This window comes from Ochotona princeps, chromosome 16 (genome assembly GCF_030435755.1).
Source record: "Ochotona princeps isolate mOchPri1 chromosome 16, mOchPri1.hap1, whole genome shotgun sequence".
Lineage (NCBI taxonomy): Eukaryota > Metazoa > Chordata > Mammalia > Lagomorpha > Ochotonidae > Ochotona > Ochotona princeps.
In genome coordinates, this window is record NC_080847.1 from 51,952,903 (window position 1) to 51,969,853 (window position 16,951).

General features: G+C 54.7%; 2 protein-coding genes across 3 annotated transcripts; both read left to right on the top strand.

The window, feature by feature from the left end:
- Positions 1–4,658: 4,658 nt before the first annotated feature.
- On the top strand, positions 4,659–10,216 carry CD177 (CD177 molecule). Its single transcript, XM_058673931.1, is given in 10 exon segments — positions 4,659–4,734; positions 4,802–4,948; positions 5,098–5,283; positions 6,205–6,328; positions 6,508–6,626; positions 8,050–8,187; positions 9,083–9,132; positions 9,135–9,265; positions 9,373–9,512; positions 9,969–10,216. Coding segments are annotated over 10 exon segments (1,332 nt in total). The 5' UTR covers positions 4,659–4,685.
- A 3,222-nt stretch (positions 10,217–13,438) lies between these two features.
- TEX101 (testis expressed 101) lies at positions 13,439–16,749 on the top strand. 2 transcript variants are annotated; one of them, XM_058674536.1, is made up of 6 exons: positions 13,439–13,576; positions 14,112–14,210; positions 14,391–14,534; positions 14,645–14,827; positions 16,079–16,207; positions 16,351–16,749. In XM_058674536.1, the coding sequence occupies exons 2-6, from the start codon at positions 14,150–14,152 to the stop codon at positions 16,620–16,622; spliced, it is 789 nt and encodes a 262-aa protein (XP_058530519.1). In that variant the 5' UTR covers positions 13,439–13,576; positions 14,112–14,149; the 3' UTR covers positions 16,623–16,749. The 2 variants fall into 2 exon arrangements, with proteins under 2 accessions (XP_058530519.1, XP_058530518.1); XM_058674535.1 differs by lacking the exon at positions 13,439–13,576 and adding an exon at positions 13,648–13,816.
- Positions 16,750–16,951: the final 202 nt, after the last annotated feature.

The following is a 16,951-nucleotide window of genomic DNA, read 5'->3' on the forward strand; positions in this document are numbered from 1 at the left end:
GGACCTTACGCTGCAAGATGGTCTCTTCACCCCTCCCCTGACCTGGGGGAGTCACCACATGGCCTCATAAAAGGCTGGCAACTGGCAGGAGCTGGCTTGTCCCCACTCCTGCAATGAGCTGGAGGAGACCAGGTGCTGTAACCGCCTCCCCCCGCCCATTGTTTTCTCTCCTTGGCCCATCCATTCTGGGACAAAGCCCACCTGTGTGTGTTCTCTCAGCAGGCTAGATTGCTCCTCTAGGTGAAATCGGCTTTCGGGGTGAACCCCAGGGCAGTAGCTGAAGCCAGGAGCCAGACACTCGGTCCAGATCTCCCACGAGAGCAGCTGGGGTTCAAGAACTGGAGCCGTGTCTCCTGCCTCCTGCCAGGTGCAGTAGCAGGAAGTGGATGGGAAGGAGAGCCAGGACTTGCACTCAGACACTGGGACGTGAGATAGGCACATCCTGAATGCTGAATCCAGCACCCCTGGTTCCCATGGAGGTCCCTAGCTATGAGTCACCGTGTCCACCCTTCATCAGCATTTTGAAGCTTTGTGTTATAGCATTTTAAAGCTGTGTGTTATGCGTGTGTGGGCAAAGACAGCCAGATGTTAGCAGCTGGGAAAGGCAGGTGTTTGTGGTGTTCAGAGCCTTGAGGCTTTCCACCCCATGGAAATCCTGGAGACCCAAGAGAAACAGTCCTTGGGAGGCTGGGAACACAGGTGGGCCTGGAGGAACCTAACTTGCAAAGCTGCTCTGTGTAGACCAGGCCCTGTGTGGGGAGGCAGCCGGGACTTTGAAATGGACACACAAGGACAACCAGAGCCCGGGGTGCTGAGGTCAGCAAAGGCACAGGGGTTGGAGCTGGGGAAGCCCACAGTGGGTGGTGGTTTGGGGGTGAGGGCTTGTTTTTCACATTGAGGAAATCCCAGGGTGGGAGGTCCCCATGGTGGTTGTTTCTGGATTATGTGGGGCTTGTGGTCTGGTTGGCTGCGGGCTCAGGTCTCGTGGGGAGGGCCTGCGCTCCTTGCTGTGGCCCCCAGCGACGGCCGCAAGAGCCAGGAGCCATGTGTGCAGGCTCTGGTTTGGCCAGGGTTGGCTCAGAGGCCTTGGGCAAGACTCTTCCCTTCTTTGCGTCATTCCACTTCTGCTTCCTGTTTGGTAAGATGAGCTAGGAATGTTTGCCGTTGTTGGACACACTTCCCTCCCCTCCCCCCAAATGGAAGAGAAGCTAATGGAATCGGGGTAGTGCCGTGGGTGGAGGCCTCAGGTCCCTTCTCCCAACCTCTCTGCGGTGCTGAGAATGAATGCTGGGATCTCTCATGGCAGGCATTGGCCTTCCTTTCCTGACATGAGACTGGTAGTCCCTGAAATTAAGATGTCTGGGCATCCAGGCTAGGGTCCCTGATAGGGACTGGGCTCTGGGAGCCAACCTGTACCTAGTGTTAGAGTGGATGCAGTAGGGTTATCTTACCCAGACCCCCTCGGCCTGCTGCTCACAGTTGCCCCTTCTCTGGACACTTGGCCTTGACCTCCTCACCAAGAAGCTGCACGGGACAGACCTTGTTCTACAGCGAACTGGAATGGGGATGTTCAAGGGTGGTCTTGGAGCTTCCTGGTAGGTCTGCCCTGAAGTGCAGTGCATGGGGCCTGATGGCAGAGAGTCGTCCCTCCCTCTCCCCACCCTCTGCACCAGACAGGACAGTTCCTCCCCCAGCCTCCCCCCTCCCCTACATCCCTCATTTCCCCTTCTCTTGGGGGCATTCCCTCAGTAAAACACACCAAGTGTGCTCCTAGGATGTTAACCCCGAGGAAAGCACTTTCTATGGGTTTCGGAAATGCTGACGAAACAAAGGCATCAGCAGATGAATTTGCATGGCTTAGCATTACAGACTGAATGCCCTGCTGCCTTACGCACACATCTGGGGATCAAGCATGGTGGGCTTAAGCCATCTTCCTGGTGTGGGTTGAGGTCACCTGATGTCAAGGGTTAGCTAAGGAGTGGGCGTGGTTCATAACCACGCAGGCTCAGAGGTGATGAGAGGCATTCCTGGCCCCGCTTCATCGGTGGTAACTAGTCACATGGCCCACCTTGGGGCAAAGGGAGCAGGAAGTGTGGTCCCTGGCTGGGCAGTGAGCAGGCCATGGGTGGGTGGGCAGCTAGTTCAAAAAAAAATACTTACTCATTTTTTACATGAAAGAATTACAAAGAGAGATTGAGAGAGAGAGAGATTGAGAGAGAGAGAGATTGAGAGAGAGAGAAAGACCTTCCTTCCACTGGTTTACTTCCCAAATGGCCACAACAGCCAGAGTTGGGCCAGTCCAAACTGGGAGCCAGGAACTTTTTCTGGGTCTCCCACATGGGTGCAGAGGCCCAAGCACTTAGGCCATCCGTTACTGCTTTCCCAGGCCATAAGCCTCTCGAGAGCTGGATTGGTAGTGGAGCAGCTGGGACTCGAAGTGGCGATCATATGGGATGTCCATGCCGCAAGTGGCAGCTTAATTCACTGCTCCACACCGCTGACCCCCTCACTACCATCTAGCATTTTACACAGCCATGTATGGATTTAGTATTAATGTGTGTTATTAAGTTATTAGTCCAACAAAAGCAGTGGCCTGTATCTTGGCAACAGGGCAGGGGTTTGGCACAGAGTGTGGCCTCAGCAAATATTTGCCCAACAATGAAAGACTTTCTACTGAGTTTCTGTGGCCTTCCTGACCTTGTGGCCTCTCTCTCTCCAGGGACCCAGCTTCAGGGCACGCACAGTACCAGAAGGCATCATTCAGGCAGCCACACTGTGCAGCAGGCAATCATTATTATTTTTAAATAGGTTCAAAAATTATTTATTTATTTTTATTGAAAAGGAAGATTTACAGAGAGGAGACAGAAAAGGAAAAGATTTTCCGTCTGCTGGTTTACTCCCCAGGTGGTCACAACAGCCAGAGTTGAACATAACTGAAACTAGGAGCCAGGATCTTCTTCAGGGTCTCCCGTGCAGGTGCAGGGTCCCTAGGTCTTGGGCCATTCTCTACTGCTTTCCCAGGCCACAAGCAGGAAACTGGATAGGAAGTGGAGCAGCTGGGACACAAACCAGCACCCGTATGGGATCCTGGTACTTGGAGGTGGAGGATTAGCCAATTGAGCCATTGCCCCAGGCCGTTTAAGTAATATTTTATTCTGGAGGTAGAAAGCCAAGACAGAGGAGAACTGCCACTCACTGATCCAGCTCCACAGTGAATGCCATGGCTGGGTCTGGGCACTGCTGAAGCTGGGCATCAGGAACTCAATCCAGGTGTCCCACAAAGGGAGCAGAATCCAACCGTTTGAGCCATCACCAGTACCCTGGCTGGAAGCAGCAGCCTTGAAGCCAAACGCTCAGGATTGGGGCACAAGCTTCTTTTTTTTTTTTTTTTTTTTTAAGATTTATTTATTATTATTGAAGAGCCAGATATACAGAGAGGAGGAGAGACAGAGAGGAAGATCTTCCATCCGATGATTCACTCCCTAAGTGAGCCGCAACGGCCGGTGCGCGCCGATCCAAAGCCAGGAACCTGGAACCTCTTCTGGGTCTCCCACGCGGGTGCAGGGTCCCAAGGCATTGGGCCGTCCTCGACTGCTTTCCCAGGTCACAAGCAGGGAGCTGGATGGGAAGTGGAGCTGCCAGGATTAGAACCGGCGCCCATATGGGATCCCGGGGCCTTCAAGGCGAGGACTTTAGCCGCTAGGCCACGCCGCCGGGCCCAGGGGCACAAGCTTCTTAAACGTGTGCCCCAGAGACGCCGCACGGGAACCAATGGCTGTGCCACCATCTTTCTCCTCCCTTTCCCCCCCACCCACTTCAGTTGGTCTAAGTGGGTGGTGGGGACGCAGCAGGAGAGGGGTCTGGGCAACATACGCTCCTGGCCAGCACCGATAAGAATGAATGGACAAGGGGGTGTCAGCAGCAGACGCTTAAAGTTCTATTCTCACGTCTATACTCGCTGCCTCCTTCAGCAGCTACCACTTTCCAAGGCGCCCTCTTTCCGCCTCCCGGGCACTGAGAGACGCCCCCCACCGCTAGCACCCGTGCTGCCCTGAGTCGCTCTCACCTAGGCTAGCTGGTAGCCATAGGAGAATTCCCGTAGCAGGAGCAGCCAGGGGCAGTGGCTGTGGTTTGCTGGCATGCCCCCTGCTCCTGTCTCCTTCCCTCAAAGGGTTTTGGGTAATCCGGGAATACCCCAGCTCTTGCCAGCTACACAGCCTCAGTCTCCACCCTGTCCTGGTGTGAGTGTCAGCTGTGGTTTCCCGGGTGGTAGTCAGGCTCGTGGGGGTAGTGAGGAGAAGTCCAGGCATGTTGAAAAATAAACCCATCTTAAAGCAAAGAAAGAAATAGGAAGCCAATGACGGACAGAGGCCAGGCCGGGAAGACATGGGGTCCCCAAAACCCAGCCATTTCCCACTGGGGACTACAACTACCACTCCTGAGAGGGTGGTGGTGGGGCACATGCGAAACGGGTGGGAAAGAGAGGGCGGGGGCTGGAGCCCTGGGTGTGAGGGAGAGGGGAAAATCAGAACTTTAAGTTCTGCCAGTGGGTTGAGACAGAGGGTGGGAGCCGGGGATCCTTTCTCAAGGCTCCATCCCCTTCCTCTCTGGGTTGCTTAAGGCAAGGCAAGACATAAAAGGTCCTCATATCCTGGCCCAAGAGCTAAGTCCGGAGCAGACCAGCTATGAGTGCTGCTCCATGGTTGGCCCTCCTGGGGGTGGCCTTGCTATCCTGTGAGTGACGGTCCAGCCAGGACGGAGTTCAGTGGAAGAACTTGCTGAGGTGGGTTTGCTTTTCCAGTCTCAGGTAGCCAGGCCCTGAAATGCCAGTGGGGGACAAATGAGGCGGTGCAGAATGTGTCGCAGTTGCCCCTGACGTGGACTCCAGGATGGGCAACCTGTGTGCCGGGTGCGGGGTGCCAGGACACGGCGATCCTCATCGTCAGTGGTGAGAAGGGCCTCCAGCACTGACAGGGCCCTCGGGCTCCCAGCTGCCTTCCCTCCAGTCTCCCACCCCTTGTGCCCCATCCTGCTGCCTGCCCCTCTGGGCCCTGCCATCCTGATCAGCCTCCTTCTGCCGCCTCTCCCTTGACCCAGGGCCCCAGGTGAACCTGGTGCTGTCCAAGGGCTGTACTCTGGCTGAGGACCACGAGGCTTGCGTCATCCAACACAGGGCAGGCCCCGGGCTTGCCGTGATCTCCTACACCCACGTGTGCCGCCACGGGGACTACTGCAACGACTTGTCCACCAGCGCTCTTCTCTGGAGCCCGCCCCCCAGCACAGGTGGTTCCTGGGTCAGGTGTGTGTGTGTGTGTGTGTGTGTGTGTGTGTGTGTGTGTGTGTGAGGGCCCAGAGGAGGGTAGGGCTGTAGGGTGGGGAGGGGGAGCGGCAGGGCTGAGGCCTTGAGGGGAGCATAGAGGGGCTGCTGCAGGGTCACTGCCTTCACATTCCTTCTCCCCCCGACCTTGTCTCTGCTCCCTCACCCTGATCCCATCTGCACTCAGCTCTCCATGTCCCCTCAACCACCCTCTCTCTGCTGCTCTCAAGTCCCACAGCACCAGCATCCCACTCTGCTCCCACCAATCCCCCCAGCCCTTCCCACCTGCTCCTTGTCACCATACAAGCGGACTTTAAGGCATTCACGGAGAGGTCGGTGGTGTGGTTACCGCTGATTGAGCTGCTGCCTGTGATGTCACGTCCCATACGAGTACCAGGTTCGGGTCCCGGCTGCTCCATTCACCATCGGGCTCCCTACTGATGCACCTTTGTTGGCCTCTAAGGATAGCCTCAGTGCTTGGGCTCCTGCCACCCAGGATGGAGTTCCAGGTTTCTGGCTTCCACCTGGCTCAGCCCTGGCTGTTAGGGACATTTGGGGAGTGAATGAGTGAATGGCACATCTCACTTTTTGTCTCTTCCTTTCTGTGACTTTGCCTTTCAAAAAACAAAAACAAATACCAAGGGGCTGGGATTTGGGCACAGTGGTAAAGCCTGCACGCCATGTGAGTGCTGACTGGTACTCTGGCTGCTTCACTTTTGCCTCAGCTCCCTGCCAATAGCCAAGTGTGTGTGTGGGGGGGGTGGGCACTCTGGAGAAACCAAGCAGGTGCATTCTTGGGGCCAGCACTGTGTTGTACAGAGAGGTACCTGACCCTATCCCAGAGCCCTGCCAGCAGCACTCACTGTGTCTGTCAACTCGCTTCTCAGTGCCAGGGACCGTGCGGTGTCCTGTCTGCCTGTCTAAACAGGATTGCCCAGAGACCGCTCCGCAGCAGATGTGTCCCGTGGGGCACTCACACTGCTACAGTGGTGTCCTCAGGCTCCATGGAGGTAAGGCCGGCTCACGGGCTCTGTGGGCAGTAAACGTGGGGTGGGGGTGTGTGTGTGGGGATGTGCATGGGTGCCCAGAGGAGGCACTGGTTTGTGGGAGTTGTGCCCCACTCTCGGGTGGGAGAGCCTGCTGGCAACATCTCCATCCCCATGTGTGCCTGTCTCTCTCACCCACCCGGCGGGCATCATCTCCAAACTGAGAGTTCAGGGCTGCATGCCTGAACCAGGCTGCCACCTGCTCAACGGTACCAAGGAAATTGGGCCTGTGAGTGTGAGTGAGGACTGCAGTTCTAAGCCAGGTGAGTCCTGGCTACTCAGCCCAGGGGACAAGTTCTGTGCTGACACGGGGCAGCAGTAGATCTGGGGAAGTGGAAAGGCAGTGGGGTGCACAGTGGGTTGAGCTGTGTGTGGCTCATTGTGGGCAGCTGTTAGGGAGCACCTGCTTTTGTCATGCTGGGAGGGATCGGTTGCTTCCAGTGTTCCTGATCTTTAAACTTGACCTGGAGTAACCCTGGCTCTCGCATGACTCCCACCCTCTCCACTACCTTCATCCATCTTCACCCGGGTCCAGGAGCACCATCACCAAGCTTGCAAAATCGGGGAGAAAATCCTGGTGCCTTTGAGAAGGCCGCACACTCCCGAGTGACCCGGGGCCACTGCAAGGTCCTTACTTGCCTTCGTGCCTCACTCTGGACCCACAGAGGTGGACAGTTGCCACCATAAGGCACAAGGAATCCATGTGGGGAGGGCAGAGGACATATTGAGAGTTCTAGCTTCCTGGTGAGCGTGCTCTCGGTGCCTCAGTTTCCTCACTTGCTCAGATCATCCGACCCCTGGGAGTGTTAGCAATGAGAGCTCTGAGTTGTGTGACGTTCTGTGTGAGGCTGGCTTGGGCACCTTGAAGGTGGGGCCGATGACACAGATACCAGGGTTCCATGACCAGCAGTCCAGGAGCTGGCTGAAGTGAGGACATGCTGGAAGAGTGGCCTTTGTCCCTGCTGGGAGAGTTCTGGGAGGAATAGGGATGGGGTCAGGGCTGGGGGACTTGGAGAAGCTCAGAAAGGAAAGTTGCTGATGTCCTAGGGAGATGGAAGGGAAGGTCTGTGAGCTGGGCTGGAGGCTCTTGGGCTGAGGAGAAGTGGAGTCCAGCAAGCAAGAGGGCACCGTGTGCCAAATTCTGGGGACAGGGTGAGGCTGCCGCTGTCCCCAGATGTTCCTCAGCATTGCCTGGGAAGGGCTTAGGAGGAGGGTGGGTCACGGCTGGACCTCTGCGCAGGGAGGGGATCACAGGCGTCCAAGCAGACCTGGTGGGCAGAGGGGACGAAGAGACATTATCCCGAACAGGAGTACTGGTGGGGCTGAGGGAGGCTTGGGTGCAGAAAATGACCTGGCTACGGGATTGGACGTGCGCAGGAGCACAGGGGTTCATGGGGGGGTCTTGTGGTGGATCAGCACTTGTGACGCTGGGGTTGGGGGTATGATGAGGGTCTTCAAGTTGAGAGATGGAAGCAGGATCAGGCCGTCCCTCTGTGGCTGTCACACCCAACAGGAGGATCTCCCTGAAGTTGCCCAAGCAGAAACAGGGTGAACTATGTGGGTGGGGCTTGGGCCTTCACCTCCTCCTGAACCTGGACACCTAGACTGTACCTTGGGATGTGACTACTGTCACTGGCATGGAGGGACAGACTGGCTCCCAAGGTCCTGCCATCCTCCTCTCTGTAGACACCCTGATCTGTCACCGTGGGACCATGCTGGTGCAGAGCAATTCTCATGAAGAGCCTCAGGAGTGGACCACGCATTGGAGTGAGAGCTGCAATCCTGGGCAGATGTGTCAGGAGACGCTGCTACTCATAGATGCAGGTGTGTGGGCTGGGCCCGGGGCTGACACCTGCTCTGTGTCCTGTAGGCTTCTGGATTCTGTCCCCTGAATTTCCTGCCCTGTTCTCCTGGAGTCCCGTTCTTCCTCTCTGTCTTTCATCAGTGTAACACAGTGTAACACTGTAGCTCTAAGTGCCTGAGGCAGGCTACTTTTTTTTGTTTGTTTGCTTTGTTTTGTTTTTAAAAGAGAAGAGGTCTGTTTGCTTGCAGCGTGGCAATATCCACTTAGCAGGCAGTCTCTTGGAAGTGGGGGCCCCTGTGGCAGCATCCTCCAGGGTGGGGAAGCAGGAATTGCTGTGTGTGTGTGTGTGGTTCTTCTCCCTCTCCTGCAAAAAACACTGGGATGCAATCCCTAAGGCTCCCACTCACCCCTGCAGGTGGATGAAACACCTGCCCTCCCTGACACCTTTAACCAGCATCCCACTTTTGGAATATAATGCCTGCATGAGTTGGGAGGACCAATCATATTCAAACCATGGCATTTTCTCTTTTTGAAAACTGTGGGCAAAGTCACGAGCACCACGGCCCCCTACCAGGTCTGGTGAAGGTGGGAACCCATGGGATGCTGTGCCAAGGAATGACATCATACCACCAAGCTTGGTGCTGTCAGTTGGTGCATGGGCACTGCTGGCTGAGAAAACTGAGAGAACGGAAAGGTGTGGGGGGAAGAGCTCTGGAGAGAAATCCCGCAGCAAAAGGAGAGGGGGAAGATGCTGAGGGGAGGCTCTGTAGAGAAGTCACGGACTGGACCAGGATGCAGGTGGCACAGCTGGTGGGGAGTCCCCAGCGTTGCCTTGGCCCTCACACTGCACTGTGGGTGCAGTCTGGCTGCCAAGCCCCCTCAGGCCCACTTCCCCTCCTGTCACCTGCTGCTTAGGACACAGAATACTCCTTGTGGGCAGCAAAGGCTGTGTCCCGGAGGGGAGAGGGGAGAGACCCAGGCTGTATCTCTCCACGCGGGCCACCCTGGCGTCTTGGTGGCCTCCTACGTGCACTTCTGTGCCTCTGACTTGTGCAACCAGGCCCAAAGCAGCAGTGTTCTCCTGGACGACCTTCCTCCACCAGGTTTGGGGCTCGGGGGTTTGGAGGGACATGTGTGTTGGGGGGTAAGAGACACAGACACCTGGGGCTAGAGGCCAAGTTGAACACCCCAACCTGCTCCCTGCTCCCTGCTGCCCCTGAGCCTGGAGGCCTGCAGTGTCCCTCCTGTGTGGATATGTTTGGGTCCTGCAACGAGTCCTCCCGCTTGATCACATGCCCTCAAGGCACCATGGGTTGTTATGATGGTTCCCTTGCTCTCAGTGGAGGTGAGTGCTGAGCCTGACGGCTGGCTTCCCCAGGGTGAAGGGACTGAGGCCTGATGGAGGAGGGGCTGGGGGTGGAGCCCTGGGTGTGAGGGAGGAGGGGGCTGGATCCCTGGGTGTGAGGGAGGAGGGGCTGGGCCCCTGGGTGTGAGGGAGGAGGGGCTGGGCCCCTGGGTGTGAGGGAGGAGGGGCTGGAGCCCTGGGTGTGAGGGAGGAGGGGCTGGAGCCCTGGGTGTGAGGGAGGAGGGGCTGGGCCCCTGGGTGTGAGGGAGGAGGGGCTGGGCCCCTGGGTGTGAGGGAGGAGGGGCTGGACTGGAGCCCTGGGTGTGAGGGAGGAGGGGCTGGGATGGACCCTGGGTCTGTGTAGTGTTGTTTCTGTAGTGTAGTGGTCATCACGCTCACCTGACACCCCTGGGTCTGTAGCACTTTCCTTCACAGCGTGTGCTCTCCTGCCTGTAGGTGGAGTGTCCGCCACTGTGAACATTCAGAGTTGCCTGACCTCGTCCTTCAGCTCCTTTGTGAATGACACCCAGAACCTGGGAATCTTCTCTGTGGCAGAGATCCCTAAGGACAGAGAAGCGGACTCGGCCCCTGGGGCTCATTCCCTGAGTGGAGCTGCCCCTGCTACCTCCCTGTGGGTGGTGGGGCTGGCCCTGGCCCTGTGTGCTGGGGACATGGTCCTGGCTGCTAACTCCATTTCCCCATGATCCTTCACCCCTGCTGACCACCAAGTCCCATCTTGCTCCCTCCCCGCAGCTCATCCAAATGTATTCTCCCCTCCTTCCTGTGAGTGATCCCCCACACTGAAACACCCACCCATGCTTTGTCATTGGATAACACGGAGAGAAAGAGGCTGGGAGCAGCCAATCCTGGCCCTCCAGGAGAGGAGACGTTTCACAAGTGTGCACCTATGCTGTTAATAAAAACTCTCTCTTTCCTCTCTCTGCTGGGGTGTCTTTCAGCCAGAGGAGGGCAGGACCCCTCGCCATCTGACACAGGGGAGGAGAGGCATCCAGGGGGAGGGTCAACACCCAAGGCCCGTCCTCCACAGCCCCACACAGGCCATCCTGGCAGCCTGCAGGGTGCTCCAGCCAGGACCTGGGGATGGCAGGGAGCCCTGTGCCCCCCCCCCAGGAACGCTTGCTGTTCCCTCCCTCTCCCCTCCCTCTCTCCCCGTACCAGCAGAGACTCCGCTCATTTGGGTAGAAAGCGGAGTGCTTTGCAAAGTAATCTTGAACATGGTCTCCAGGGCTGTGACTTCTAGGTTTCTGAAACAGGGCCTGAGAGGGTCGGGAGACAGAGGCCTTGCTGGGAAGGAAGGAGAGGGGGATAGGAGAGACGCCCGCCACAAGACGTGATCTTAGGCAGAACAACACATTCAGTGCACAGCGACACATGGGATGGGAGCCACAGGGGGAGTTGGGGTTCCAGCTTCATTCAATGTCTGTCCTCCAGGATATTGGGGCTTCCCACTGGCCACACCCAGCTGGGAGCCAGAAAGTGGGAGATCCCATGTGTGAATTTCCCCATGTACCTGGCCTTCCATTAAGGGGTGCCAGCATGGCATAGCCCACAACACTCCAGTGCTGGCTGCCATGAGTCTCTCATGACACTCCCACTCCCACACTGTGTCCGACACTGTGTAACCACTCAGTGTTCAGGGCTACAATATAACCTAATTGTAACTCTTTGGTCTTAAATGACTAATTTTTTTCAAAGATTTATTTTTATTGGAAAGGCAGACATACAGCAAAGGAGATACAGAGAGGAAGATGCTCCGTCTGTTGCTTGACTCCCCAAATGGTCACAACGGCCGGAACTGAGCCGATCCAAAGCCAGGAGCTTTTTCCGGGTCTCCCATGCAGGTGCAGGGTCCCAAGGCCTTGGGCCGTCCTTGGCTGCTTTCCCAGGCCACAAGCAGGGAGCTGGATGGGAAGTGGAGCAGTCAGGACATGAACTGGTGCTCATATGAGATCCTGGCACATCTGCTAGGCCATTACTCTGGGCCCATCATTAATTAAAAAAATAATTTATTTTGTTTGGAAAGGAAGATTTACAGGGAGATGGACAGATAGAGTTCCAGGCTCTACTGCTTTCCCATGCCATAGAACAGGGAACTGGAGGGGAAGTGGAGCAGGTGGGGCCTGAATTGGTGCCCATATGGGATGCTTGCACTTGGAGGTGGAGGACTAGCCACTTGAGCCAATGCATCAGCTCCAGATGATTATTTAAATTTACAAACATTTTTGATGAGCTCCATAAGGGCATAACAGTCTTTCCAAAGTAACCTAGCAAAGTTGCTGTCTCTTAATATTTGTATGAACTGACCCTAGTATTTTAAAAATCATTTTAAGCTTCTTGATTTTTTAATATCAAATTACATGTATTTTTTTCTATTTATATTCATTGCACACAGAAAAAAGAGAGAAATATCTTTCATCCACTGTTTTATTGCCCAAATGTGCCCAACCATCTAGGTTAGGCTAGACCAAAGACAGGATCCTGGAACACAATCCAGGGTCTTCCACATGGCTAGCTGAAGCGTGCGGCCAGAGCTGTGGCACAGCAAATTAAGCTGCCACCTGCAGTGCAAGCATCCCATATGACCGCAGGTTCACATCTGGAGTGCTCCACTTCCGGTCCAGTTGCCTGCTCACGTGCCTGGGAAAGCAGCGAAGGTTGACTCGCATATTTGAGCTCCTGGACCCACCTGGGAGACCCTGAAACAGCTCTGAGCTCTTGGTTTAAGCCTGGCACAGTCCCAGCTGTTCATAAACGTGAGGAATGAACCAGCAGATGGAAGAATCTCCCTCCCGCCCTTCATCTCTCTCTCTCTCCTCTCTGTAACTCTGCTTTTAAGATTAAAAAAAAAAATGAAAAAGCAAGCAAACAAACAGAAAAATCAACACATCCACTCCATGATCCACCACTTGCTATTTCCTAGAGTGGCCAGTAACAGGAAGCACTCCAGCGCGGGATGACTGTATACCCTAATCTTCTGCCCTGTGATGCTAGCATCCCATATGGGCGCCGATTTGTGTTCCGGCTGTTCTGTTTCCCATCCAGCTCCCTGCTTGTGGCCCGGGGAAGCATCAGATGGCAGCCCAAAGTCCTGGTGCCCTGCACCGTCATGGGAGACCTAGCGGAGGCTCCTGGCTCATGGTTTCGGATTGACTCACTCTGGCCCTTGTGGCCATTTGGGGAGTGAGTGAACCAGCGGATGGATGATCTCTTTAACTCTCCTCTCTCTGTAAAATCTGACTTTTGCATAAAAAGAAATCTTTAAAAAAAATTCACCGCCACTGTAACTCAGGAACACTCCAATTCTGGAAGTGCTGAGTGGATCTTTTACGTTATATCTGCAAAGTTTACATAAAGATGTGTGGAAAAGAACTCCTGCCTGCGCACAAGGAACCCGAGTGATGTGTCTGTCTCAAGGCATGGACAAGGCAAGCAGACAGGGCACCGTGATGGCCGCAAGCCACTCCTGCCCGAGGCTCGGAGCTTCGTTCTGCACAGCTTCCTGCTGGCCACAGGGCAGTGGCCCTTAGAGGGGGCCGGCCCGCCTGGCCACTGCGCGTGCCAAGTGAGGACGCCAAATGAACTCCAAGGCCTTGAGGGGTTGGAGTCAGCACTGTGTAGCTTGTCGGGGGCAAGGGCCAGACTGCAAATCTAAGTTCAGCCAGTAAGGGCCAAAAGTTCGACCTTTCGTGAGGCTGAAGGAGAGACAACACAGACCGAAGAGAGGAAGGGGTGAAGCCAGTCTTTGGTTATGGGTCAAGATACCACTGAGTCCGCTTTCAGCTAGCTTGCTTCCCCAACTTGCCTTGTACGCATGCGCACATTTCGCGTTTTAGGGATGGGTGGGGGATGGATGTTCAGAGTGTCTTCAAGTTCCTCCAATGAGCTCATCAGATGCTTCTGCATCGCCCAATAGGGCTTCGAGTGTCCTCTCGGGTAGACGTTGGTCCCGCCTTCCGTGCGTCCTGACGACTGACTATATAGAGCGCAATACCCGTTGGGCGAGAAGGCGTTCGAGATTGTTCTTTTGGCGTCGCGAGGCGTTGGTGTGATCATTTGGATGCCGACGAGAGTTTTACTTGTTAAAAGAGAAAAAGGAGGTTGGGGAGATGGGTTTTTGGATCCTGAGGGAAAAAAAGAAGGCCCCTGGATGGTGGCAGGGGTGGGGGTTGGGGACAGATGCCTGTTTCCGAGTCCGGTGACGGTTAGGGGTCCTGCGGCCTTGGCTGAAGCCGGGGCCACGCGGGCACAGAAAGGGGTCTGGAACCCAGACTTCCAGATTCGAGGTAAATCCCCGATCCTGCGAGGGGAACAGGTGGTGGGAGTGAAGCTTCAAGAAAGTAGAGACTGGACTCTGGGGTCTGAGGGGGAAGAATGCTTTTGGGGCCCGGATTTCCCGAGTGGCAGAGGTCGGTGAGGATGAGCGTTAACGCTGGTGGAAACCGAGGCATCCTAACCGGGACAGCTTGCCTGTCCTGAACCAGGATCTGAGAGACTGCGGGCCTCAGCCTCTCCCACAACCCTCGAGGGGTTGTGTCACTCCGTGGGCTTGAACGTGGCCTTCTCTCCCCCGTCTCACAGATCTCAACCTGCTCTTCCTCCCTTCCTCGAGAGAAGTCATGAGAGGTTTTCACTTGTGGGATTTACTCTTCCTCATTCTCCTGGGAGCCTGTGGGACATGTATGTGGGGTGGGAGGGGCGTGGGGGACATGTACATGGGGGAGGGGCGTGGGACAGGTATGTGGGGGAAGGGCATTTGGAGGTTTCTCTGCATCCCAGCTGATGGGTCTGTGGAGTTAGCGTAGTGTCTTTGACTCCCCCAGAGGAGGACAGGTGCACACCCTTCTGCCTTTCTCCCAGTGGCTCATGATTTGAACTGCCAGAGGAGTTCGACCATGAAAGTGGGAGTGGGCCTGTCCAAGACGTTTAATTGGACCGCCGAGGAAACTGAGACTTGTGACAGTGGAGCACTTTGCCAGGAAAGCATTATAGTGATTAAAGCAGGTAAAATAAGAAGGGGCAGTTGGGTGGAGGGGAGCTGATAATGTTCCTGCATTCTGCGTGGCCGTCGCTGGTCCCGCCAGCTGGTGACCCACCCTCCTGTCTCCCAACAGGGACCAAGACGGCTCTTTTGGGCAGCAAAGGCTGTGTCTATGATTCAATGGAGTCCATAACGTTCATACAGCACTCCCCACCCCCTGATCTGGTGGCGATATCCTACAGTAACTACTGTGAGGATATGTTATGCAACAACAGAGAGGAGATACACCATTTTGGGGATCTTTCAACATATGCAGGTAACCTGGAGGAGGAAGGGGTGGTTAGAGAAGCCGATGGGCCCCCAGGGATATGTCTTTCCTCTCTGTGTTCCTGTGAGCTTGGGTGGCCTTTCTCTGGATCATTACCCTGGGATCTTAACAGTACACAGAACACAGGAGTGTTGCAGAGGGCTGGGGTATAAACTGGGTTTTATATTATTTATTTATTTACTTACTTATTAAGATTCATTTACTGAAAGGCAGTTTTGGTGGGAGGCGGGGAGAGGGTAAGACAGAGAAGGAGGAATCTTCCATTCACTGCTTCATTCCCCAAGTGGCTGTGATGGTCAGAGTTGGGCTGATCTGAAGCCAGGAGCCAGGAATGTCTTTTGAGTCTCCCACATGGGTGCAGGGACCCAAGGACATTAGCCATCCTGTGCTGTTTCCCTAGGCCCATTAGCAGGAAGCTGAATCAGAAGTGGTGCAGCTAGGATTTGAACTGGCACTCATATGGGATGGCCCTGCCGCAGGTGGCAGTTTTGCCCGTTGTGCCACAGTGCCAGCCCTGGGTTTTGCATCCTTTGAAGCAGGAAGATGTCAGTGTGCCTACCTTCTAGGCACGGGATGATGACGTTTCAGGGTGACCATCAGTTGCCCATTGCTGTGGAGTAGCAGGCCCAGTTCCCAATCTGGCCTCAAGAGCTGTAGTAACCTGGCTCGGCCTGTTGTTCCCACTTCATTTCCCTTGTTCTCTCTAGGTTTATTTTGTTCTAGCAGGGGCTGAAACTCAAAATACTTAGCCGTGGAGATGGCCCTGCCAGCTTCACACACTCTTGAAACGCACCAAATCTGGCTCTGTCCTTGTGACCCCCACCCCGCTGCCCAGTTTCACACTGATAACTTCTATCTTTGTCTCAACTCAGGTTTCAGCTCTTTGAAAAATGTTTTTGAAGCTTCAGCATTCTTTTAGGCTTTGAGGTAGTTCTCTATTCCTCTGCCATTGTATCTAGAACATGGAACCTCTTTGGCTGAGTTGTAGTTACTTACTTGATGCTGGAGAGCAGGAACCATGTCTGTCTCAGCTGCGTATGTCTACCTGAACATGCAGCTTGGAGATGATGTGGATGGGCTTCTGGCAGCAGAGAGCGTCTGGGGCAAGCTGGGGAGACTGCAGTGATGGGTCTTGATTAGAGTGCCATCATCAGGAAAGACTTGGGGAAGACAAGGAAGCATGGAGAGACATTTAAAAGGACAGTCCGTGCCCTTGACAGTCTTTTTTTCTTCCTTCAGATTCCATTGTGCAATCCAGTAACCGCTGCCCAACCTGTCTAGCTTTGGGGACCTGTTCCAGTGCTCCTTCTCTGCCCTGTGTCAATGGTTCAACTCGATGCTATGAAGGGAAAATTAAGATCACTGGGGGTAAACGGAGTACCTGGTGGTGTCAGAGGCTGGAAACCCAGTCACTGTGTAGATCCTGGGAGGCCCTGACTGGTGGGATTTCAGGGATGTGGGAGGGTTGAATTCTCCTCTGATTTTCTAACACACTGGTCTTGTTCCATTAGGAGACATCAATGCCACTGTGGAGATCAAAGGCTGTACAGCTATGACTAACTGCAGGCTGATGTCAAGATTCCAAACAGTAGGACCCATGTTGATAAAGGAGACATGCTCCATCCAGCCTTTTATTAAGCCCCGATTTGCTGAAAACGGAAGCTCCCTGGCTTCCCATTTCGGTTTTGGGGTCAGAGCTACTGCTGCCATTGCTGCTGCCATCACGTGTCCTTTTGTCTTGAGAAAGTACCTCTGGTCCTGGGTCTCCCAGTGCCTGTGTTGACCAAGAGCCTTTTGAGTGCTTTGTCACCGGCTCGCTGAGCAGTGGAGATTGGAGGGAAAACTGAGAGAGATGCTATAGATATAGTAAATGTATTTGACACTTTAATAAAATGTCTGTTACTTATGTGTGCTTTGAGACTGAAAGTGGAATCTCAGTGCTAAAAGGGCACTCTTACAGTTCTCCAGTGCACACAGTTTTGAGAAAGTGAATGTGAGATCTGGAAAACTTCCCTAAGTTTCTCATAACTTCATAGCCATGGACAGAATGCTTTAAATGTTTTAAAACATGCATTTATTTTTATTGGAAAGTCAGATTTACAGAGAGAAAGG